At 44.7% G+C, this 26,570-nt stretch overlaps 1 protein-coding gene across 3 annotated transcripts in view; it reads left to right on the top strand.

Annotated features, from left to right (window-relative positions):
* CHCHD3 (coiled-coil-helix-coiled-coil-helix domain containing 3) overlaps nt 1-26,570 on the top strand; it is a 240,190-nt gene that overhangs the window by 176,665 nt on the left and 36,955 nt on the right. For all 3 annotated transcript variants that reach the window (XM_014523192.1, XM_025212354.1, XM_006030678.2), the window contains exon 6: nt 13,943-14,013. In XM_014523192.1, coding sequence (XP_014378678.1) covers nt 13,943-14,013 — 71 coding nt within the window. The remainder of the gene's footprint in view (nt 1-13,942; nt 14,014-26,570) is intronic.

Below are 26,570 nucleotides of genomic sequence, written 5' to 3' on the forward strand. Positions count from 1 at the left end.
ACTTTCATCTTGGAATCAATAATGACTCCAAGATCCTTTTCTCTCTCTGTGCTGGTGAAAGGGGAGTTCCCCAGCCTGTACGCTGCTGGTTCTTCCTTCCCAGGTGCAGCACCTTGCACTTGTCAGTATTGAAACCTGTCCTATTCTCTCTTTTGCTTTTTTTGAAGGGGGTGGGGGGGGCTGTGTGTGTGTTTTGGAGCCCAGGGGGGAGGGTCCTCGCACACCCTGGCAGAATGTGGGGTACTGTGGGTCAGGAGTGAGAGGCAGCAGCAGGGCTAGGGGGGCTGTGGCTTGGCAGTGAGGAGCAGACGCACAGACAGCACCCAGCTGGTAAGTGGCAGGGAGGAGATTGAGGCCCCCATGGTGAGGGAGGGAGTGGGGCAGGAGCAGGGCCTGGGGTGAATGGGGCCCTGGGGCTGGGAGGTGGGGGCAGCATGGCTCCCCGCTGCTGTTCATACCCCTGTGGGAGGCATGGGGAGCATGTGTCCCTTGCAGGGCAGAGGTGGGCCGCCCGCTGCAGGCTGGGGCTCTGTGCCCTGCTGCCTTTGCCCTGGGAGACCAGGCACGCAATGCCAGTGTGCTTCCTGCTGCTGGTTGGACAGGGGACATACTGCATGGCCAGCGCACCCTGTGTCCCCTTCTGGCTCAGCAGGCCGCAATGGCATCAAGTGGCTGAGCTCCTGGGGCAAAGGCAGCAGGGCGCAGAGCCCCAGCCTGCAGGGGGCAGCCCCACAGGGGGCACATGTCCCCCATGCCTCCCCCGGGGAGGCACACTGTGGCAAGGAGCCATGCCCCCATTTCCCCCACCTCCTTCCCTGCACCTCTGGACAACCCGCCCACAGGGCACAGAGTCACGGGGCCCCATTCACCACAACCTCTGCCCCTGAGAGCCAAACGCTGGCCGTGTGCCATGTCCCCTGCTCACCCAACAGCTCAATCTGTCTCCCCAGCCCCTTCCCGTCCACAAACTTACCAGCTGTGCACTCTCTGCATGCGCTGGAAGGAGAATCCCGAGATTTGAAGGTTGTACCATGAGATCTCAAGTTAGGGTTAATTTGATTTGGAAACCTGGAGTCCCACGACTGTTTTATGACAGTCGGCATTACTGTGGTATGTTAATACAACCCCTTGGACCCATGTGCTTCCTTGTTTAAGCTGATTCTCTCTTTCCTTAGCAGTCCTGGCACACTTTCTGGGCATGTGCCGTCTGTTATTCCATAATGGAAACAGGATGTTGTGGCGCAGCTATCATTGCCATCCCTTCCTTTGTGCTGACTCTCCACAAACTCCAGTAGTTGAACCACACTGTTTCCAGATTTCTGCCTGGTCTACAGTTCACCTCCACCAAACCATGCAATAGTGGAAGTAGGTAGATACAAAACCTTCCCAAAGCCAAGCCCCCTTTTTTTTTTAGCTACTACAAGGAATACATTGTTGTAGAGAAAAAGGCCAGAATATGTATTTTCTTGCCTCAGTTTCCTTATCACTCTTGAGTTCTTCAGGTTTAATCTAGAGTTTTCTCAGGGTCCAGGATCTTTCATTCTCATTTTTCTCTGAATCATGCAGTTCCTTTCTCTCTTCTCTGCAGCTGGTTTTCCTTCTCCTTAGCTGGTCCTGTTGTTAAAAGGACTCCTCCACTATGAAAGAATGCCCCTCTCTTCCATTCTTCTGCCTACACGTCTTTTGTCTCTCTGCAGGTCCCTCTGACTTCCATTGTCGGGAAACTCCCTGATCGTCCTCATCAGGTGATCAAAGTCTCCCTCCAGGTGATCTGTTGCTTAGTTACTTCCCCTCCAGAATTCAGACTTGAAAAATGGCTTTACCCTGGGTGGTAGCCCTCTCTTTGTCCAAGGGTGCTCCATTTGAATAGGTGATCATCAAAGTTTAATGACCCACTATTGTTAATCCGGTCCAAGGTGCAACCGTTTCTCCTGACACATCTTGTCAGTTTTATTTCAGGATGGAAGTAAAAGATGTCAGAGAAACCAGGCAGTTCCCACATTCAGTCAGATGCAAATACATATAGACTGGAAGGCCCCAGTTCTAAACTGAATTTGTAGACTGTGCTTAGATCCTGCAAATTAACATCGTTATATCCACTCTGTAGCTGATTTTGTCGAAATCTCCTGTAAATAGCACCGCAGACCTAGTGCAAGAGTCTATAAAGCTAGGGACCAAAGTTACATATAAACCCATATAAGTGATTGGAAACTGGTTCAGATCTATAACACAACAGAAGTTCAGTGCACATAGACCACTTCCAAAATGACTGAAACCAGTTTAAGATAAACTTGGATGGATGTTGAATCGGACTTAGCTGATTTAGGTGAAAACGGTTTATTCAACTTCTGTCCCAGATCCCCTCCAGATTCAAGGTAACGCACAATCCCCCAGCATCCCAGGATGCTTTGTACCTCCCCTGCAAGCCCCCCTATCTCCCACAGGGTAGCCTGGCTAGTTTTGGCCAAGCTATCTGCTCTCGCTGAACAGGAAGGTGTGATCTGTTCACTGGCTTTTCAGTTCAGTCTGCACAGTTTAGACTAACCTGCGAAGATTGAATCAATTCAACCTTGGGCTTTTCGATGGTCTGTACTGAGCCCGTAAGACCAGATGGTTGCATAAAGCATTTTGGTAAGAGCACTGACCTATCCCCTCTCTAGAAGAGAACTTCTTTTGTTGCTTCTTTCTAGTAGTTTTTTTAAGATAGAATAAAAATAAATTCTGAGCAGCTTTGTAATGTCTGATCTGTGTATATTTTGTCATGGCTTTGTTCAGATCAGTTGAGAGGTTTTAAATCCAATTTAAACAGGCATAACTTTAAGAAGTAACAATTTAGTATGGTTTAGAACATGAAGTATACACTGTTAGACCATATTATATTATCCTCTTACCTCCATCATTCTTCCTCCATTCCTCCATGTGTTATGTCCACTTGTTGCATCTTTCTTGGTTGTAGTTTACCAGTTGTCCGCTGCATGCTAAGACCATTGTCTGAGCGTGTCTTTGTTACCGTACAACTTTGTACAGATGTGGTTACCATACTCGGGGTATTCCTTCTCTCTCTAGCATTGCATGGCATCTTTCTTTTAACCCCCTTTACCCTCAGCTAACATAGGCTGCACGACTAACTGCATGTGTTAGACTGCATCAGTGTACAACAGCTGTGTACTCACGTAGCTACCAGGTGTGGGAACCCTATATTCTCTCCCGGCTCTGCAGAGCTATGTCTGTAACTATGATTTTTAACATCCACTGAGTCAAACGGATGCAGTTAATACCTTTCTTATCTGTTTATTGTGGCTGCTTTGCTGTGGCTCACAAGGGCTGTCTTGCATCAGAGTTAGGTGACATAAGAGAGATTACCAGATATAGGAAGCCCTTCCAGGGAACTAAGGAGCCTAATTTCACATGTGTTACACTATGCACTGAGTTTTGGGACGGAGGCAGGCACCAGCAGTCGTAGCTCTATATACAGGCAATATGAAGCCTGCACCGGCCCTGACACTGCGTTAGCAGCCATGGAGCAGCTGCACTGCTGTGATGCAACTGGGACCAGGGAGAATCCTTCCTTAATTTAACACTGTACGATACTGAAAGCTCAACAAAAAGCTGTTGTGACTTAATGGAAGCACAAGAAGAACGGCAAGAGACTGATGTAGCTGCATAAGGAGCTCCTAGGATTCTCAAAATCAAAAGACAAACATCCAAGCAATGGAAAGATGGGCAGGCCACCCAGGAAGCATACTGGGAAATAACAAGATCTTGCAGGAAAAATGTCAGGGAGGCAAAGGACTGTAAACTACACCCAGCAAGGGAAGTTAAGGATAACAAGAAGAGGTTCTGTAACCACGCTTGTCAGAAAAGAAAGGCTAAGGAAGCTGTGAGTGCACTGCTGTGTATGAGCTCTTAAGAAGATGCAAAGGAGGCAGAGCTGCTCAACAGCTACTTTTCCTTGGTCTTCATGAAAAAATAAGCTGCAAGCAGACAGGTAATAGGAATCATGTAGACAAGGAAGGGGATAGGCCAGGGGTCATAATAACAAAAGAGACTGTCAGAGAGCTTTTGATGGTTTTGAATAAATTCGTGTCTCATCAGAGCCTGTTGAACTTTATCCCTGGGTACCAAAGGACCTGGCAGAAGAGATCTTGGAGTCCTTGGCAATTATACTTGCTAAACTGTGGGAGACAGGATTGGTACGAGAAGACTGAAGACCAGCCAACGTAGTGCCCTGTTGAAAAAAGGCAAAAAGGGGGACCTGGGGTATTATAGATCAGTTAGCCTGACTTCAATACCTGGGAAGTTGCTAGAGCAAATTAAAATTATCTAGTTTTTAGTATCTTGAGGAGGAAAGGCTGTCATGAGCAGCCAGCATGGATTTACTAAGAATAAAACATGTCACACAAGCTTGATCTCCTTTGACAGAGTAGCTGGCTTGGTGGGTTTAGTGTACTTGGGCTTCAGTAAGGGTTTTGATAAAAGTCCCACATAGCCGTCTCATAAACAAATTGAACAAATGTGAGCTAGACTATTGTATAGGGTTACCATACGTCTGGGTTTTCCCGGACGTGTCCTCTTTTTTGGACCCCTGTACTGCATCCGGGTGGGGCTGCTGGTCAGGAGTGAGGGGCACCGCCAGGGCTGGGAGGGAGGCAGGGGGCTGCAGATCAGGAGTGAGGGGCACGGGGGACTGTGGGTCGGGTGTGCAGGGCACAAGCAACGGGTGGGGGGCAAGGTACTGTTGTTTGGGAGTGAGGGCCGCTGGCAGGGCTGGGGTCCGTGGGTCCAGAGTAAGGGGCAGCAGCAGGGCTTGGGGGCAGCTTTTCAGTGAGGGGCAGAAGAATGGGCAGGGTATCGGCATGTCACTGCCCCTCCCACCATCATATTCCCCCTGCCTCCTCTCCCCCCACCCCTGACAGGCATCCTCTTTTTTGGACCTGGAAATATGGTAACCCAGTTATAAACTACTGTAACGTGGATATACGACTAATTTAATAGCTGTAGGCAAAGGGTAACTGTGATTGGACCCTTGTTGGAAAGGTAGGAGGTTTCAAGTGGAGTCCCACAGGGGTCTGATGTTCAGTGTGGCTTAATAATTGGGATGCTGCAACAGAGAGCTTCCCAAACAAATTTGCAGATGACATGAAACTGGAAGGAATGCAAACACACTGGAGAACAGGAATGCAATTCAGAAGGACCTTGATGAATTGGAAAGCTGGGCTAGAGACAAACAAAATGAAATTCAGTGCAGATAAATGCAAGGTGCTACGCCTTGGAACGAGTAATGAAAGCACAACCACAAAATGCATGACAACTAGCCAGATGCAGCACTACAGAGAAGGATGTTCATGGATCACAAACTCAGTGCGAGTCTGCAGGACAGTGCAGCCACGCAAAAGGCAAACGTGGATTTGGGTTGCATCAAAGGGAGCAGTAGGGGCAAGACACAGGAGGTCATAGTGCCACTCTGCTTGGCGCTGGTTAGACTTCACTAGAGTACTGTGCGCAGTTTTGGGCTCCACATTTTAAGGCAGCAGGGAAGCTGGAGAGGGTCAGAGGTTGGGTGACCAAAATAAAGAGCTAGGAAGGCAAGCTATTCAAGGAGAGATTGAGGAAAAAATAGGTATGTTCAGTTTGCAGCAAAGGTGATTAAGCGGGCACACGATAGCAGTCTTCAAATCTGAAGGGCTGTCATAAAGAAGAACACCTTTTCTCCTGCACTGCAGAGAGTAGGACTCACAGTAGCATCTTTAAATTTACAATGGACTAGTTTACACTGGATATTGGAAAAACTTCATTGTTAGAGCAGTGGAATAGATGGCCTAGGGAAGTTGTGGAGTCTCCTTCATTGGAGGTGTTCAAAACCAGGTTGGATAAGCATTGATCAGGGATTCTCTGGGATGGGGTGTTAAACCCCATAATCCAGCCTCTGGTGTTTTTGTTGTTTTCTGCCATTGTGCCTTGTAGTTGCATGAGCATGCTATTGGTGCGGTTTTGTTTGGAATAGGGTAGATCAGTAATTCTCAGCCAGGGTCCTGCAGCCCCCTAGGGTGCCACCAGATCGTTTGAAGGGTGCTGGGAGGTATGAGGACCTAAGTGAGGTGTGAGGAGATCAGCAGGTAAGTGCAGTCTCTCCAGCCTGGCCAGTGCCCAGCCCCTTTGCAAGCAGATAAGCATGGTAATATATACATTAATTTAGAAATTGGGTGCCACTCAATTCACAGGAGTTATGGAGGGGTGGTTTGAGTCCGATGAGGAGGACCTTGAGTTCGGGAAGGTTGAGAACCACTACATTGACCTTTGTATGGGATGGTTTAAATAGGGACGATCCTGTCTTGAACAGGTGGTTGGACTAGATGATCTCCTGAGGTCCTTTCCAGGCCTACTTTTCTATATTTCTGTTATTGTTAATCTCTGACCAAGGTTTCTTTTTTTTTTTTTTTTAATCTTGTGGGGAAAAATGTCTCTGGTCTGGTTTTAAAAGGTGCCAAACAATCTAAGCTTCTGTTCCCTCCAGTGGGAGATGCAAGCATTGAGCACCTTTGAAAATCAGGGCTTTCATTTTTATCTTGCATGCCACTAACTTACAATAAAGGCCAGATTTGTCTTTTATACAAAAAAGAACCGCATCCTTTTCTTTGTTAAATAAGCCATTAACCACATAACTATTAAATAAAACCCTTTAAACAGATTGCACGGACAGTAAGTTCACATTGAATTTGTTCAGGTTTGAAGAGCCAAGGCACTTAAAAGAGAATCTTCAATAGGGAAAAGAAGTTGTGGTATATCTGTGCAATAAAGCCAGTTTCAGCACGTTCGTAATGAAATAGCATGTCTAGGTGACGCTCCTTTTGTGAAATTAAATGAGGGCTCTCGGTTTCTCTTGGTTCTGCTGATAACCTTTTATCCACTTGGATGACACAAGATCTTTTGGAGCCCTAGCTTGCTGCAAGCCTTGTGAAGATTTTCAGCCTAGGTAAAAATGCAGCTGTGCTTTGAGGTTTCACATGGAGGCAAAACAGCTGACCTGTAAGAGCCTGTATACTGATTTTTCTACAACAGAGCTTTCAAACCATTGCCATCTAGCAGGAGGAATGCTCTTCCTGTCCCATCACAGCATATTCTGTAACAAGTGGTTTCTTCTACTTCTGTTGAAGGAAGAGAATTCTAGAGTTGATGCGATTTTAAAATGTCTTTCCTAATATTTGGACAATGTTTCCTGTACTCAGCTCATTATTTTTGTCCCTTTTTCACACTTCATGTTTAAAAGGTACCTAATTTAACAGAGCGAATTGAGTTCCCTTTTGTTTACAGGCTCCTCCTCTCCCCGTACATCTTTCCCAGGTCTCCTTATTGTGCTTCTTGAAAAGGCACATCCTTGACAAGACCAGCAGATGCAGACACTTGCATCCTTTGAACAGGGGTGCAAGTGTACTCCCAACACCACAGCTCAGCTATTTTGGCTTCATTGCATCCTAACCTCTGCTGCTACTCTCTGTCATCTGCTTAGGCCCGGATCTTCTAAAAAATACACAGATGAGTAACTGGACACAAGATTAATCCCTGTGGGGTTAGTTAGCCTACCTGTACATATGAAGTTACCTGTTGCAAATGTGTGCAGGATTTAGGCCTTCTCTGCTCCAAAAGGGTTTACTGTCTGCACAACAAAATACCTAGCATGAAGGCACAGTATAAAGCTCATCATTTCTCATGAGTAGATAGGAAGGGAAGTGAGCGCTGTATGTGTTGTTGCAGAAACATAGGCCCTGGCAGGAGATTGTGTGGGTTGGTTGTGCTGTTTGCCACCCACATGAAAATCGGTTTAAACTGGTCCAACTCAACAGCCTCAAACTCTCAGTTTGTACTTGTTGGAGTGTGACCTTATATTGTGTATATATTGTATATATTGTAGGCTAACTGCACCTGGCTGCACTACTCCCCAACCAGAAATAGGGTAGCCTGTCCACAATCCCACGCATACCTGGCTATCCTGCTTCTAGTTGAGGTGATGGTGTGCAAGGAGCAGTACAGCACACTGGAATACAATGCAGCATGGCACTGCAAGTTTGCAGTGCAGGCCTGCCCTCTGGCAGCTCAATGTCATCTGCACTGCAGCAGACCCTCTCCTGTGCTCCAGGTGGTTCTGCTGGTGCTCAGGCAGAACGGAGGAAGAGTGGTCTCACCAAGGTGGAGAGGGAGCATGCAGGGAAGGAACTGGAGTAAGGGAGAGGAGCAAAAGGAGACTGGGGAGAGGGTTACAAATAGAACTTTTCATAGAGGAACGAGGGCCCTGCAGGGAGAAAAGTCAGGCATTACTTGAAGAGAGAGGATAGGAGCAGGATTTGTCAGAGGAATAGGACAGGAACCGGCCAGGAGGAAGAGGACAAGATGGGAAAAGGGGGACAGGGCAGAAGGGTTGGTAGGTACTCAGACATAATTACCTTCAAAATCTGGAACTAGCTGAGGGTCCCAGGGTCTCAGCATCCTTTGGTGTCTAGGAAATGTGTGCAACTTACTGGCAAGGATGCTGTGCTCCATCCCCATAGAGCAGTGCTTCTTAACCTTTTTAGACTCGAAGCCCTCATTAGACTCAAAGCATCCCTCCATGACTTCTGCAAATTGACCAGCACCCCACTGCAAAAGCTAATATTTATTACAGTGCTTACTTCTTTGCAGGGGGGTCAGGCAGTGGGGATGGAGGATGGCTAGGCAGAGACTGTCCTGAGTTGTGTTTATCTGTATACCTCCTCACAGGCCTGAAGAGGTTTATCTGCTCAGGTCTTAAGGCACCCTTCAAAAATCTCCCATTACCCTGGTTGTGACTCATTGCTGTCGAGGTGTCAGGTCCACAGAGAGCAGTGGTTCTCAATCTTTTGAGACTCAGGGCACCCTTTATGTGACTCAACGCACTCCTCAGAAAATGCTGGCTCTTAATTTTTTCCTAGTTTGTGACTGTGGAAAAAAAATAGAGCAGTTTTTCTGTTGCAAAGAACTCAGAAAGGCCCCAGCAAGTTGGAATGTTTAACACTGTGGATAGCTATTTGACCTGGGTTGAGAATCACTGACATAAAGGATATTGAATCACCAAAAATTAGGGTTAGACGGGGCCTCCGGAGGTCATCTGGTCCAGTGGTTTTCAGCCTCTGTCCTTTCACGGATCCCTAAAAAATTTTGAAGGGGGCACAGACCCCTTTGGAAACCTGTTGTGTACAGCAAACGTAAGTAGATAATTACTGACAAACGGTTGTGTTTAAAAATAAAAATAATATCCACAATAACAATAACACAACCCAAAAAGGTTTTTTTGAGAATTCATTCACATGGCACCAAGGGGGGCCTCTTGGGCCATCAGGTAAAGTCCCCTGCATAGACAGGCTAGATTCCCCCAGATTCCTGCGTCAAAGCCTCAAACGTTCACATATATAGATGTGCCGTGAAGGTGAAAAGTCGGGGCACAGATTGACCTAGTAGACATCTCTATGCCCCACCGGACTTTTTCTGATGGCCTTGCATCAGTTTTGACGGACCTAGCCTTGCACTAAAAATGTATGCAGTTCTGATTTTTCCAAATCAAGCTACGCACGCGCGCACGCGTACGTCTATTGGAGTCTGTAGATTGATTTGGCCAGGTCAGCAGGCTGCCCGTCTGTGCTCTGGCTGCTGGCGCTGGGCTGCTGCTGGTGCTCAGCTGGCCTCTAGCTGTGCGGGGAGCTGGAGCAGCAGCAGCACCAGCAGTGCTTCCCTTTTGGGAAGGACCGTCATCTTTACAGCCACCTTTCCTGGACCCCCTATGTGTGCTGGGCACCCACGGACCACGGGTTGAAAACTAGTCCAACCCCCTGCTCAAAGTAGGACCAACCCCAAGGAGGTCATCCCAGCCAAGGCTTTGTCTAACCAGGTCTTAAAAACCTCCAAGGATGGAGCTTCCTCCACCTCTCTGGGTAACCTGCTCCAGTGCTTCACCGCTCTCTTAGTGAGAGAGTTTTTCCTAATATCTAACCTAACTATCTGTTTTCTACTACATTTCAAGTTAACTCCGTTGTCTTATATGACAAAGGATTGTGCTATAGATTGAAACTTCCCAGCTGGACTGAGGGTTTTTAAGTGTAATTTTTTTGTGTTGAAAAACAGTGCAAGTAAAAAATATCAAGAATTCCGAAGCTGAATTAAGGTTGTCCAGGAGTTTAAATGCAGCTTCTTCAAACATATGCATTTTGGCATGCATGTCAAATTACATAATCTCATGCTGGTTTTTTCCACAGGATGCCCGGCTCAAAGGATTCACAGAGCTCTCTGAATAGGCAGCTCTTTGGCATTTCTGTTTTTTTTTTCAACCTTGCTGCATGGTGTGTGGCTCTATGCATTGTTTATTTTACACCATGCAAATTCTGCACTGATTGCAGAATTAATTTCATTATGCTCTTTCCTGTGATCCTGTAACTGTGGCATTATAAATGCAAAGGTAGCCTTATTAACGATTCATATGAGGAGAGATGATTTTATACCCATTTTACATATATTGAATCGAAGCATGGTGATTTAGGTCAAAGCTGTTAAAGGTGTCTGCTAATTTGGGGTGCCCAGTCTGAGATATCGGGGGCTGGTTTTTCAGAGTAATGAATATTGTTACAGCATTTTATCTATTAGGAGCAGAGCTTGGAGAGCAGCAGCAGTATGAGCACTTGGCCCTTCTGAAAATCACACCCTGTTTCTCAGGTTGGGTACAAAGACAATGAGAAACACCCAAATAGTGACTCTGACAGACGTAGGAAGAGAATCCAGTTCTTCGGGGTAACACTGAAGTGCCCAAACCATTAGACCCTCCCATCTCTTGTGGAAGTTTCTGAAGCCTTTTGCACTACAGTACACACTTTGCAATTCCTGCAACAAATGAAGCCTGAAAGTTTCTACTGCTGTCACTCTCCTTCACTTCACAAACATGATTCGTTTCCTGAGCACAGTCAGTCCTATGCACTGGATGGGGCAACGGTCCTGAGAAACAAATAGTGTATGATCACGTAATAAAAGCTGTACAGTAATTAAATGGCGTACCGTAGGATACACACAAGAATGACACGCTTGCATAGGCGGCATTAATTGTAGCGTTCCCTCACCTTTTGTTGGTTGGCTTTGTAGCCTTAATTTCTTTTAATGTGGGGGGGGTGGCTTCGGGTTGTATGTAATAAATATAGGTGTGTGTGTGTGTGTGTGTGTGTGTGTGTGTGTGTTTTATATATATATAAAAAATATGCAATGCTTAAATCTATTTACCTGCAGACCAAGGAAACTTCTTCATTGGCAGCAGAGCAGAGAGAAAAGCTATTATTCATGATGCCATTACTCTGCTAGTACATTAATGGACAATGCATAATGTACTTTCTATTTGACAGCATGTTATAGCAAGTGTGATCATTTTTAGTCTGTATTTATAACGGGGGTCACTGGCCTTTTTATTCTTTGGAGTAGGAAGGATTTTTTTTTTAATATTTCATCTTTGAATTCCAGAATACCTATCTATAAAAATATATAATATGAAAGAAAATCCTGAATGAAATTCAAAGGAAGTTATGGCCTAAGAAACGCATGGTAAAGTCAATCTAAGATGACAAATGATTTCTTGATAGCTTGCGTTTAGAGTAGGATTAAAACCTCTTGGCATATGTAGCAGCTCAGTTGATCACTCAGATTGCAATTAAAAAGTAGAACAAGTACACTCAGAATATTGTCTTTGTGTCAAAAATGTGCCTTCATGCCTGAAAATGATAAAAAATTACAATCGATCCTTACAACTGTTGTGTTCATCTTTATTGATCAGGCACAAGAAAGATAAATCGCAGCCCAAATAAGATTATAGTAAATGTTAGCATCGTAGGGGACTATAGGTTGATAGAGAGCTATTCATCATCTCAAATGGTGACCTGTCCACACTCACACCATAGTCTGCTGTCTAATCACATACCTATTGATTTTATCTACATCCAAGAAACCTGGATGTGACTGTCATTGGACAACTAAGATTGCTAAATGCAAAGGGGTCACTGGTGTGAAGAGGATTTCATTTTCATTTTCTTACTGGCCAACAATGATTTATTAAAAAATAAACTACCTTTGGTCTCATGCATGAAACCTTGACTTCAGTACCAATGAATTATTAGTACTGACCCTCAGATGCAAGAGTGCAGTGGACCACCATACGCTCTGTGATCTTTTTGTGCCCTTTAGACTCAGTGTATGTTACACAATTTGTTATAATTTGCAGCAAAGTATTAGACTTGAAACACAATTTCACCCTTCTTCTGAGCTTAGTATTTGTTAAATGATTTCTGTATACCTCAAATTCATAATTTATTAGGAAAACCCTTGGAAGAAGCGTGGCTCAAATGAAAAGAAAAAAAAAGTCTGTTCTTGCCAGGTGGAGCTGCCTCTTTTGGTACTAAGTGAAATATGTTGAAGGTTTCGTCTTAGTCTCTAGTCCAGCAACTGATTTTTGATGGTTTTTCTTTTCACTAATTTGCTACAGATAACCGTTGATTGGGGGGTATAGCCTGACCCACTGATTGTGGACAGCAAATCACCTTTTTGATGGGGGGATAGGGGGTGTCCTCTCCAGTTCAAGACTGAGGCCTTTACAAGAACAGTTTAGGAAAATATTTTTTGTCTCTCTCTCTCTCTCTCTCTCTCTCCTTCAATCTTGAAACTATAAAAGAAGAAAATCCAGAATTACAAATTCCATAGGCTGTACTGTGACCATCTGTGCAGGTTAAATATTGCCATAGTATCCACAAAACAATTAGCCTTGCTGTGTAACATTGTTATGCATTGTTAGAGTTTAAAAATGTTTAGTTTCATAATTGCATATGTATAGCCATGAAGATTTTATTGGCATGCTAGCTTGATTTTTATTTATTTATTTATTTATTTATTTTTGGTTTCCCACATTATTTAAATGTGGCAAATGCAAAAATGGGTTCTGGTAAGTGCTGATGAAACCTCTACGTCGCTCCAAGTCCTCATGTGTTCTGTAATAGGTCCCACATGTTAAAGAGTTTTGAACAGCTTTATTTAACTTTTTATTCTTCCAGCTGTGAAGCCAGGTGCCTTAGTTATACTGTCTTAAGTCCAACTGTGTTAAGGCTCAGATGGAGCCATAACAAGCTTTTTAAAAATACCTAACATATATTATCTAGACACAAAACGTCAGAACTTTATAGTCAGTTGTCTCGGAATGTGTATGTCCCACTGTGAAGCCTTGACATATTTAGTTACAGAAAAGTTTTACTTCCCTGAAGCTGAATCTTGCCTGTCCTGCGTTTTGGAAACGGTTGATTTGGTGGAGCAGGAAGAGAGAAAAGTATTCCAGGATTTAGGGGAGATGGAATTTGTTTCTGGAGCAGATTGATTTAAAGAAGAAAACTCAGTAACTCAGAAGTTTGGGATGTTAAAATAAGTCCCAAGGAGATGAATGAGTAAGGCAGTGATAGGAAAGGATGCATTGTTAATTTATCATATGACAGAAGTTTATGACAAGAATACCACATCCACAGAATATGAGAGGGATATATGTCTGAGCATACACAAGCATTTATACCATCACGCAAAAATAAGGATTTAGTTTGTACTCACTCAGTCGTATAAAAACTTCAGATTTCCCAATCGGAGAAACAGCCTTGTAATCGCTATATCATAATTATTCTCATTCCAGTTCCTCCTTAACCCCCCCCAACTTTTTTGAAACATCCTTACTCTAAGATGAAGTGTGCACCAATAAAGTCTGTGCTTTCTTCTTATGTTTTAATTGTCCTACCTTTTATTTGTCAGAATTAGACTGCGAGTAATTTATTGCCAGAACTTTAACTCTTTGCACATTCCCTACAGAGACAGATATGTGTGCGCTAATCTATAAATACCAGGTGGATCACAAAGTTTTGCTTTTCCCTCTTTTCAGAGTGCACAGTTCTACAAAGTGACTACGGAGCAGTACCAAAAAGCAGCCAATGAAGTGGAAGCTAGATTCAAGTAAGATCTTTATTTTTGAGGATGTGAACGTGATGAATTTCTGTTCATGTTGTGGTAGTGTTAGAGTGATCCTGCAGCTTGATGGTCCAAGAATTATGCGAGACACAAAGATTTATTTGGGGTGATATCTTTTATTACACCAACTGCATGGTTGGAATAAAGTTAGACAAGCTTTTGAATGCAAGACGTGCTTCATTCTCCATCTATTCATGTTATAGCAGGCAAAAATTCTGTTCCTGACCTTGCAATATGCTGTGGGTGGGCTGCTTGTTGAAATGACTGAATTTGGGGGAAGGTTGGTATTCAGGCCATAGTACATTACTTGGATAGATCTAGATGCTGGTTCTATGCAAGTGGCCAGTTCTGCCTTCTTTTGGTAAGGTAAAAGCATGGAAGAAAATCGTCCGCACGCATCAGTTTCACTGCGAGTAACAAGTTGGTAAAGCTTATAGAAATACCCATTGGAAAATGAGAGCGCATCACCTCACTTAGACTTCAGACGGCCATCAATTCTGTGAACATCATCAGCAGTCCTAGAAAAGATAGGATGCCCACCAATCCTGTTAAGTCTTGCATGTTTCTTCCGTGACGACATGAAAACACCTGGTCAGTTCGATGGGTCCACGTTGGACACCTTTGAGATGAAAAGCGGAGTGAAGCAAGGATGCGTTTTTGCCCCATGCTCTTGGAATCTTCTTCTTGGGACTCCTGAACTGCGCGTTTAAAGACCTGGGAGGTGGAGCGTATCTCCGCACAATATCGAATGGGAAACTCTTCAACCTAGCATGACTCGAGGCAAAGACTAAAGTTAGAAAGGAGCTTATCAGGGAGCTTCTATTCACTGATGATGCTGCTCTTAGAGCCCACGACAAAGACCTACTCCAAGAACTTATGGATCGCCTTTCAAGAGCTTGTCAGGCATTTGCTTTCATTGTCAGCATAAAGAAAACAGTTGTGCTAGGACAGGATCCATCAAGATCCATCAATCACCCTAAATGAGAACTAGCTAGAAGTAGTCCAGAAGTTCAGCTACCTAGGCGCTACAGTGACCACCGACCTCTCACTGGATGGAGAACTTAATGTTTGTATCAGAAAGACTGCCACCACCTTTAGCAGGCTAACTAAAAGAGCATGGAACAACTGAAAGCTTACCATCAAGACCAAAATGCTACTGTACAAAGCTTGCATGCACAGCACTCTCATGTGGGGTGGGAAAACATGGACAACTTATGCACATCAAGAGAAAAGGTTAAACAGCTTTCACCTGCACAGTTTACACTGCATACTCAACATCAAATAGCAAGATAAAGTTACCAACGCAGAGGTTCTTTAAAGGGCAGATTTACCAAGTGTGACAGCCCTACTCAGACACAACTGTGCTGGCTAAGCCATCTGAGCAGATTGGAAGATGGGCGTATACCCAAGGACATGCTATATGGGGAACTGTTGGAGGGAACAAGAGCATTAGGATGCCCCAAGCTTCACTACAAAGATGCAAGCGCGGTATGAAGGCATTTGGAATTGATCCTGTCCAATGGGAAACCTTGGCGAATGATCGGGACAAGTGGCGGCGGCATCTCCACCAGGGCATTAAAGTCCATGACAGGAATTGGTTCCAACAGCTTGAAGAGAAAAGAGTCTGCAGGAAGCAACCAACCATGACCCATACCCTTGCAACCACTGCCACAGATCATGCAAATCTCGGATTGGACTATTCAGTCACGTGAGACACTGGAAACCATCTATGTCATAGGCTGCAACATCTACCGTCTCTCGCAGACAAAAGGATGCCAACAGCAATAATAGTATTCAGGCCACAGTACATTACAAGCTGCATAAACTGGCAGTATAGTGAGTAATTAGTTTATATGCGACACTTTGTGAGAGAGGGTATAAAAATGTACTTGTTAAACATATATCTTCATTAATGGAGTACCAAAACTTGGGTGTCAACTTTGCCTTCCAGTAGGATTAATTTCATTTGTGTGCAGCATGAAAGGCATTAAAAGTAGCTATTGAAATTTACCTTTAGAAGTGATAGTCAAGTTAGATTATTTTTATTAGTTCTGAGGATGGTGAAATGAAGATACAATAATTGATGGGCCAAAGCAATTCTGACCCTTAGCTTTGTACTTTTCTGTTGCTGCCAATTTGTCTATTAGGCAGACGGCACCATTCATCGTTTTTCAGGTGAGCCTGAAAATAATTTTTTACAGCCCTCACTCTCACCATCAACCAGTAAATGCTTTATTTAAAAAAAAAAAGTACTGTGTCCAGGTTTTTTTGGTGTGGTGTGAAAACCAATGCAGAGCCGACAAACCATCAGTTGCCTAACTGTTCATATTAACATACAAAAGCATAAAATATTAAAACAACCTTAAAGTGAAATAATTATGTATGTTACAGTCATAAAAGCCGTTGTGATTTTGCTATTAATGTTCACTTACAAATTTACCAGTGGTTAAAGCTACCAGCACTACAGACAGAAGTCTTTAATCTACAGGAGCCGGGTTTGGGCTAGAGAAGGAACATCGGTTGACATGATACCATGATTCAGCCGTGTTGGGGATGTCAGAGAATACAACCCTGACTGCTCTATTTCATAATGATCAATGGATCTGTTCGCCATTAATTCACGTAGTCCGTTTTTAAACTTGGTTATACTGTCTGCCTTTACAGCCCCCAGTGGCAGTGGGTTCCATAGCTTAATAATGTGCTACGTAAAAGTACTTCTTGTTTGGTTTAAACCTGTCTCCTGCTCATTCCAGTGGGTGCTCCTTTGTTCTCATATTTTGGGACTTGGTGAATAGTAGTTACCTATTAATGTTATGCACACCCTTCCTGATTTATAGACCTTTGCCATATGCTCTTTCAGCCTTCTCTTTTCCAAACAGAAGAGCCTAGCCTTTCTTGTCTGTCCTGGTCCGGCAGATGCTCTGAACCCCTGATCGTCTTGGGTGCCCTTCTCTAGACCTCTTTCTAATTCCACTACATCCTCTGTGAGATGTAGCGATCAGAACTGCACATGGTATTCAAGATGTGGGTGTACCATGGATTTATGTAGTGCCTCAATGATATATATTTTTTATTTCCTTTTCACTGTTGCACAGTGAGACAGTGCTTTTTGGAGAACTGTCTAAAATGTCTCAGATTTTTTTTTGTTTTTTGTTGCTGAATTGTACAAGTTAGTTCACAGCCCGGCATCGTGTATGTATATTTGAGGTTATTTTTCCTCGTGTGCATTACTTGCCACTTGACACCACTGAAGTTCATCTGCCACTTTTTTACCCACCCATTAAGTTTTGTAAAATTTTGCTGCAGCTCATCTCCATCAGTTTGGGATCTGACTACACAAAATAATTTAATATCATCTGCGAACCGTAAGCTATCTCGCGTGACAAAATTTTGGGCAATACCTATAACATCTGGGAGCTTAAGGGACAACTTTCAAGAATGTTGAAAGTCCTCCTTAGCTAGAGAGGACCAAAGGAGATATGGAAAAAGGGATTGTAAAGTTCTTAAACTTGGTGAGACCATTTTCTCTTAATTGTACCCTTGGAGGAAAATAATTTTAAAGGAATTTTGGCTTTCATATGAAAGTAAGGCAACATAGCAGGCTAATTGATGCTATTATGTCTCAGCTCTGCAGATTATAATACCTACATGTAGACCCTTAGGCTATAAACACAAATGGGTCCTTCAAAGTCAGTTGTCTGTTTTTAGTCATCCACAGATGGCAAGTCCCCTGGTGGGGCTTTGTAACTCTGTTTATCATCAGTAATCTGCAATACTTGTATCCGATTACAGTTTGGCAACAGATCTGAACAGCCCTAAAATGAACTCTGAAATAGGGCTAAAAAAAGTAAAACAAAAACACATGATACAAAAGGAATGAAGACAGAAAGTACTGTATTAAAATTACGGACAGTGTTGCAGCAGGAGAACTCTCCACAGCCTCCGGCAGGTGTTTTGTGGCCTAGAATTTAAACATATCCTTAAGTTTTAAGCCTCTGAATAATTCCACTGAAGGCCATGTTAAAGCATGGATTGTTCTGTTTTTGCAGAGCCAGAAATACGGAGGTTTTGGATCCCAATCTCATTTTATCTGAATTTTTGAAGTTTGTTACATGTAGTCAGATTCTGGTTTTGCTCCTTTGCTTAAAAGCAGGAAAGGGGGAGAGAGGCTGAGTAGAAAGAATTTGTGAATGCAGTAATTCAGTGCATCTCACTGAGAGATATTTGATAATTATCCAACAAGGGATACTTGAAATCAGTAAATTTATCTGTATTTTCCCATATTTCACATTTTCCCTTGTGTTAAAGTCACTTCTTAAAACTGTGAATTTCCGTAGTCTTAGGGGTTTAAACTTAACAGATGTTAGTTAACACAGTCACTTGTGTGTGGTTTGATACATAAATTATGAATGATTTAGTGAAACCTAAAGAAAGATGCTCTTTTGGGTCACCAAGCACTACTTGTGTTCAGTGTAATTGAATATGAGAATCGAGGACAGTTTCAAGCAACAATATTTAAAGAGCTTGTTTAATTGGCTGTAAAAGAAGAATTAAACAGGGTTGAACTGCTAAATTTATAATTCTGTTAACTGCATAAACCAATGCGCTGCATGTCAGTGTGATTTCAAGTTGGAAGTGTGAGATTAATGGAACTAATTGTGGTAATGTTAGGACGCCGCTCCACCTAATTTTAAACATGTCTAGGATTTTTGTTCGTTGCATGCAGATAGCTTGCATTTCAGCTTCTCCTTTTAAACAGAAATGTATTTCTGGAGTTAGAAATAATTACCTCCATGTCCTCCTTGGATTTCTCTTCCCTGGCTCTGTTTAAGCCTTGAAAGTACATCACCTTTAGCTTCAGCAGTCTTTTTGGATAATTTCCCACATTTGAAGGAGAAAACTAAATACATGTATATGTTTATATCAGAGAACTGACAGGTCCTCTGTACTTTGTCTGCAGTACTTACTGATGCCTCCTTAGGTACTTCAGTGCTGTATGAATTAGTCTGATATTCCAAATGTGCATGATAAATGTCTTTATCTTTGCAGGGCCCTGATTCACATTGATCAAATTCTAAATTATCAAATGGTTTATCTCTTTAAGACACTAATTCACATTGATCAAATTCTAAATGATCAGGTTCAGTCAGTTCCTGCAGTACACAAATTATATTAAAACAACATTACTAGAGCATGCTGCCTTTTCTAATGCAGGAGTTATGTTACCAGCAGTTACATTATAACCAGAATTATTATATTATGAAGATGTCTCCTTTATAATGAGAAGTTTACACAAGAAGAAAAGAATGCAATATTACAGGAAGAGCTGGGCTTTGGGCGAGGATTTGGGCTTTTACTAACTAATTAAATTTTGCATTTGTATTGTTTTTTCTTTAATTTGAAAGGCTGGTAGCAGGAAATTTGGCAGCTGTAGCACTGACATTTTATTCCCCCATGGTCTTCAGAGCCAAGTAACATCATGATTATTCATGTAGGAATTGAGTAATTGAAGAGGACAAACTTTGCCTGACATAAATGTTTCCCCTTCACCTTTTGGGTTTCTATCATGTGGAAGATGTCATTGTTCATAGGTGCTTATTAATGCTGTTCAGGATGTTTAGCTGTCCCTCGCCGGTTCCATTTCTCCCTACCACATGCAACTCCTTTGGTGGAAACCTTTCCACAGCTGTAAGGGAAGTGTGCACTGCTAAAGTCATGAAATCAAAACTCCCTTTGGGGAATACTAGGTCTGTGACGGCCATTTCTTGGGGGTGCAGAACAGAAGGCTAAATCTTTCCATAGCATCTAAACGTATCACTTCAGTGCTCCAAAACACACAGTGCCTATGAGAACTGAAATCTTGGTCCCCTGCTTTGTGATAAGGGTTTTGGGGGTTTTTTTTGCCTCCAGTTCATAAGATCACAAACACAGGAGTCTCCATCCAAGAATAAAAATTAAAGGGATGCTAATACTTTTAGCCATGGGGGATTCTGTGTAGCTCAGAGCATAGCCTGTTATATATGATAGGGGAGTTTATATTTTTATTGGGTACTCCTACACGAGACGCTTACTGGGGAACTGCTTAATTACCTCCGTAATAAAGTTTTGGCATGTACATAATTGTCCCTGTTAGGCCACAGGAAACTAACTCTGCTATAGGTTAGTACTTGTAAATACAAGTACCATCCTGCGGTGGCGTTATTTAATGCGCAGCAATACACATGTAGACGCTGGGGGCGTGAGGGTGCTTTAGCGTGGGGCTGCCTGCCCTGCCTTGGAGCACCCTCGTGCCTCAGCCAGCCACTCCGCAGCACATTGAGCCAGGTTGGAGCAGGCCTCGGGCTGGGAGGCTGACCCCCGGGCCCACTGCCAGCCGGGGCTGCTCTGACCTGGCTCAACATGCTGCTGTCCTTGATGCACGTGAAGACACTGCACCTGTGAGCAATAAACTCCGGCGTGATATGCACCCCAGTTTATTTGCCTTAATTTTACATGTGGATGCACCTGCTGTGTGTGCATATGCACGTGGGGGAATGCAAATTTCTTCTTACGAGATGACTAGTTCAGGATCTTCCTGTAATTATGCTTTTGCATGTGAGACCTCACCACTTCACATGGTCCTGGATATCTTCCCTAGCTCAGATGGCTTAACTCGCTGTATCTGTGGTAGCCAAGCAACAGCCTGTTTGGTATTTGACAATTATGACTAGTGTTTTCACTTGGATTCAGAGTAGGGCAGGGAACCAGAGGACCTGACAGAGCATCAGTAGGCTGTATCCTTCCAGCTTGCAACTCAAGTACTATAAAGCACCATTTATTAATGTTTATAAAGCACTTTTGAGGTCTTGCATGGAAAGGTAATTTAGAGGCACTGGTTGGTTATTTTATTATCATTTGTATGTACAGCAAGAAGGAAATACACTAAATATATTTTAAATAGTCTTTAGTTTAACATATTTTGACCTAAAGAAAATAGAGACAATTAAAATTTATGAAGAAGTTCTGTTAAATGAATAAGGAAATAAAACAGACCATGAAATGTTGCCTGCATTTAAACCCAGTGGTGTTCATTTAATGTACTTAAGGAAATATGATGTAGAGAGGAATGGTGGTTTTGAGGCTAAAACATTGGACGGCAACTGAGCAGAGAGGGGCTCATGAATTCCCTGCTCTTGTTACCTGTGTGATCCCAAGGACATCACCGAGTTATTTTGTGATTCAGTCTTGCCACCTGTAAAATGGAAATAATGACACTTGCTTTCCTCACAGAGGTGCTATGAAGATGAATTCACTTATCTCCATGAGCAGCTTGTACACTAAAGTGCTGGGCAGCCTGTACAAGTACACAGATGGTTCTCTTGTTTGTGCTTACAATGCAATACCTTTCATGAAAATTAATTCATTTAAATAAATGTGAATATATTTAACATTATATGCATCATAAACACCAAACGAAGCCTACTGAGTACTGCAAAATATCAAATAGCATTTTTCCAGTACACGGAAACATAAAATTACTTGGAAATAATCAACCAGATTGTGCATGCCTTCATCAAGCTGAACTTGTAGTAACTACTGTGGAAACTTTACTTGACACGGGGTAGTGGGATCGTGTGAGGCCCGTCCCAAAGAGGCCTCTGGAAGGAGGCCAAACTGACACCCCGAAGGGGGGGGGGGGTCAGCTTCGGGGAACCCGGAGGCCACGGGATCATGACCTAATGCATCTGCTGATCTGCTCAACATAAGAAAAGGGAACTGCTTGATGTAACTAACTGTTCTGAAAAAGTACCCAAAATAACGTCTATGAAAAGGGGAACTGTGGCAAAGCCCGAAGTGACCCTGCTTTGCAGCATATGAGGCTTGCTCTAACCCATAAAAGGTGATAAGGCTAAAAGCTTTGTGTGATTAGAGGATCCCATGGGGATAGGAGGCAGAAAGGTATAAATGTCATAAGAACAAAGCCTTGGGTGGAACTACTTCGGGGAGGACAAGGCTGAGGACCCGATAAGGGAGAAAGTCTCACCGCCCTGAACGCAGGGTAGGGTTCCTGAGACCCATCAGGTAAGAACATAGGACAGGGTGTGGAGTGCCTTTCCTCCCACCCGACGCGCTTGCAGCTCTTAACCATATAGTAATATCCTGTAGCGTGTGTGTGAGTGCTGTTTTTTCCTTCGCAATAAAGAGTTACCTTTGAGTTTTACCTTGGCGTGTGCCTTGTGGGTTACTCACTTTCCCCTTTGAGAAGGGAGGTAGCCCTAACAGATCTAAAGATACACTTTAAATCTAACCCTTTCTCTCATAAGGATAGCACACAACCTATTAGCACTGCATCATAGTCAGGGATTCTGGTTTTCTCTGTTTAAAAACCACAGATTCTTTGATTTAAAAAGCAAAAAACCAAAACCTGCTGTTAAAATGAAACATCACTATATCTATATCTATATCTATATATATAGATATCTATAGGTACCAATTGAACTCAGTGGATGACTCTGATATATTTACAATTTTAACACAATTTGGAAGTCTGCCAGTGCCTCAATCACTATAATAAAATTAAGTACCTATACAGTTTTGTATTTGATTGTGGGCTTTTTATCATGGAAGATCAGAGCTCCCTCTGCCCCCTTTGCTCTCCAGGACGCAGGTCCAGGCCCCTCACTCCCAAGCCACAGCCCGCCAGCCATGCTGGTGCCCCTCACTTCCCACCCACAGCCTGCCTCCCCTAGCCCTGCTGGAGGGCCCCCAACTACCAGGGCTATGGGGCCAGGCACCCAGGTCCCCCGCAGCAGCGCCCGAACCCCAGCACCTACCCATGGGAGGCAGTGACAGCTGTGGAGGAGTGCGGTGTGGAGTCCGGCTCCTCCTCTCCCACGGCCGGAGCGGAGCCCGTGGGGTGGGTGGGTGCAGGCTGCCTGCTGTGGGCTCAGGCTCCTCGTCTTGCTGCCCTCTTCCGGGGGCCTCCACAGCCCAGTGAGCGAGACCCGTCGGGGTTGGGCAGGGAAGCTCGTTGCTGCTGCTGGCAAAGTGCCCCCTGCCCACCCGGCAGCAGCGTGGGGCACAACTCTGCACCACTGCCCCTGCTGCTGCCGGGTGGGCAGGCAGGGGGCACTTCTCCAGGGTGGTGCGGCGCTCCCAGCAGTGGCAGCAAGCTTCCCCGCCCAGCCCTGCTCTTCTCTGCCATGCTGGGTCACACCTTCTGGGCTGCAGAAAAGGCAGCAGGGCGGGGAGCCTGAGCCTGAAGTGGCCAGCCTGCCCCTGCACCCCCCTGCGTGCAGATCTGGGGGACATGTTCCCCCCTGGCTTCCCAGGGGTGTGCGCAGCAGCGGGGAGTCAGCCCCAGCCTGCTGCCCCCTGGCAGCCATGTGCATGCGTATGTGCTCACATGCCCATGGTGCCCTCTGCCTGACTGCCTTCCTGCCGCTCCCTCCAGCCCCTCGCAGGTTGCAGGGAGCTCTTTGCAAAAGTGGAGAATCCAGGTGTTTCTCTGTTAAAATGAAAAATCTGCTTTTTTTCACAGTCAAAAGGGAAAATCCATGAGTTTTTTTTTTCTGTTTTTTCTATGGGATCCAGGAAACCCAAATCTCCAATCATAATTGAGACATTCTAATATTACTTGCCCTGGTACTTGAAACAGTACTGTACTTGAAACTGTGTATCTTGGAATATCGATATATGTTGTAATATCCTTTTTACATTTGAGAAATTAGGACTCGATTAATCGAGTCTGCTCCGCACGTGAGCTGATGTACGCTGCGCTGCGTCGCATGCAGTTGTATAAGCGGCACAATGCGTGTCGGTACACAGAAAATGGCAGCAGTGTGCTTTTGACTTAAAACACCTTCCACGTATATTAGTTCAAAAACATGCCGCCACCATTTTCTCAGTGCTGATGCTCATTTCGCCATTTATACAAATGCATGCGCTGCAGCACCGGGCACTTTTAAAAGCACCTTGTGGCACAAGCGTGTGTACAAATGTCCCTAGGGCCTAAGGGTACACGGACTTTGTGCGTGACATTGTCACCCCTTTTCTGTTAGAACAGTTGGTCAAAATTTGGGCTCCTGTCGGTAGTGGGTTGTGCACCCCCCCCTCCACCCACCACCAGCATCCCCCTCCACAAGCATTTTCTGAAGTTGGGATTTACCTTTCCTCATGCTCCTTGCTCTGCACTTTGCAATTCTCTCCCTGAGGCCAGAAACCCCCTCCCGCACCCCACAACACCCAGCATCGCTTGGCTCTCTCTATACTGGAGTATCATGCCTTTAACAGAGAAAGGGTAGCTCTGCAGCGGAGCCAGCCTGGACGGCTGACAGCACTGTGGTTCCAGTCACATCTGGCCCCCGCACTGTGACAGCAAAGGAGACCAGGGAGCAGCTGGAAGCAGAGGAAACATTGCCAAGCACTTCCTTTGGAGGAGAAACTGATGATGGAGTATATCTTTGCTGTCCTGTTGCTGTCAGATGAACGTACAAAATCCTGTTTCCATGATCCCAGAAGGAATAAAGCAAAAGAAGCTAGATTCATAGATGTTTGGGTCGGAAGGGACCCTCAGTAGGTCATCGAGTCTGACCCTCTGCCCTGGGCAGGAAATAGCGCTTGCGTCAGGCGACCCGAGCCAGATGCTTGTCCAGTCTCCTCTTGAAGACCCCCAGGGCAGGGGAGAGCACCACCTCCCTTGGAGCCCATTCCAGATTCTGGCAACCCTGACTGTGAAGAAGTTCTTTCTAATGTCCAACCTAAATCTGCTCTCCGTCAATTTGTGGCCATTGTTCCTAGTTACTCCAGGGGGTGCCCTAGTAAATAGAGCATCTCCTATTCCCTGCTGCCCTCCCCTGATGAATTTATAGTCAACCACAAGATCGCCGCTCAGCCTTCTCTTATGCAGGCTGAAGAGATCTAGATCCGTCAGTCTCTCCTCGTAGGGCTTTGCCTGAAGGCCCCTAACATACGAGTGGTCTCCTCTGCACCTTCTCGACGCTGTCCATATCCCTCTTGAAGTTTGGCGCCCAAAACTGGACACAGTACTCCAACTGCAATCTGACCAGTGCCGCGTAGAGGGGAAGCATCACCTCCCTGGACCTGTTGGTCGTGCATCTGCTAATGCGTGATCACTTTGTCACACTGACGCTTCATGTTCATGTTGGAGTCAACCATGACTCCACGATCTCTTTTCGCTGCCGTGCTGCTGAGAAGGTCACCCCTCCGCCTGGAAGTGCGTTGGTGGTTCTTTGTGCCCAGGTGCAGCACTTTGCACTTCTCTTTGTTGAACGGCATCCTATTTCGTTCTGCCTGTTTTTCCAACCTGTCCAGATCCACCTGGATCCGCTCCCTACCCTCTGGTGTGTTACCTTTGCCCCATAATTTGGTATCATCTGCAAACTTGGACAGGGTGCTGTCTACACCCTCATCCAAGTCACTGATGAAGACATTGAATAGCACCTGTCCAAGGACCGAGCCTTGTGGGACTCTACTGCCCACATCTTTCCAGGTCGATATCAACCCGTCCACCACCGCTCTCTGGGTGCAACCCCTAAGCCAGTTGCCACCCACCTGACTATGTAATCATCCACGTCACCGCCTGTCAGCTTATTTACGAGGACAGAATGCAATACCATATCAAAGGCCTTCTTAAAGTCTAGGTAGACGACATCCACCTCGACTCCTGCGTCTAAGCATTTTGTGACCTGGTCATAAAAACAAACGTGGTTAGTCAGGCAGGATCTACCTGCAGTGAACCCGTGCTGATTTCCTTTCGGCGTTATTTCCCCTGCTGGGCTCCCACAAATGTGATCCTTAATGATTTTTTCCAGAGTTTTCCCAAGGATGGAGATGAAAGTAACTGGCACACATTAGTCTGTAAATATAAAATCCCCTGGAAAATTGAGTGTTGGGGTACTTGTTAAAATTTTCAGAAGTTAGGGGGTACTTGCTACTTAAAAGGTTGAGAAACACTGTGCTAGGGCACTGGCCCATTCCTTCAGCACCCTTGGATGAAGATCATCCGGACCCGCTGATTTGAACACATCCAGCCCCTCCAAGCCCCCCTTCACTAAGTCTGCGCTAACAGTTGGTGGGCTGGTGTCCCTCCTCTGACCCAATTGGGAGATCTGTCTTGGTCTGTGTCTAGGAATACAGATGCAAATAACTCATTGAAGACCTCAGCGTTGTCCCCCCTTTCTGTCACCAGTTGCCCTAGTTTGTCCTGTTTGTCCTAGTTTGTTCTTTGCTCACAGTTCAAAACTTCTTCCAGTCAGTTCTCAGCCCCAAAGTATTTTTCTGTCAAATACTGTTTCAATATCCAGGTTCAGAAAGGAGCCTAATGGTCTCTTATAGGTATCTCCAGGGCAGCAGTTATACCCACCAGTTGACTCCAAAGCAGTCCAGTAGTTTGGACCTGGTATCAGCAACCTGTGGCCCATGGGCCAGGCTTGACCCATGAAACCTTTGTATCCATCCCGTGGATGTGGAGCTTTAGCAGCCTTCAGCGGCTGTGTTGCCCAAACGGCTAGGTTTGTGCCCCTGTGGGGTAAACCCAATTC

This window comes from Alligator sinensis, unplaced genomic scaffold (genome assembly GCF_000455745.1).
Source record: "Alligator sinensis unplaced genomic scaffold, ASM45574v1 scaffold64_1, whole genome shotgun sequence".
Lineage (NCBI taxonomy): Eukaryota > Metazoa > Chordata > Crocodylia > Alligatoridae > Alligator > Alligator sinensis.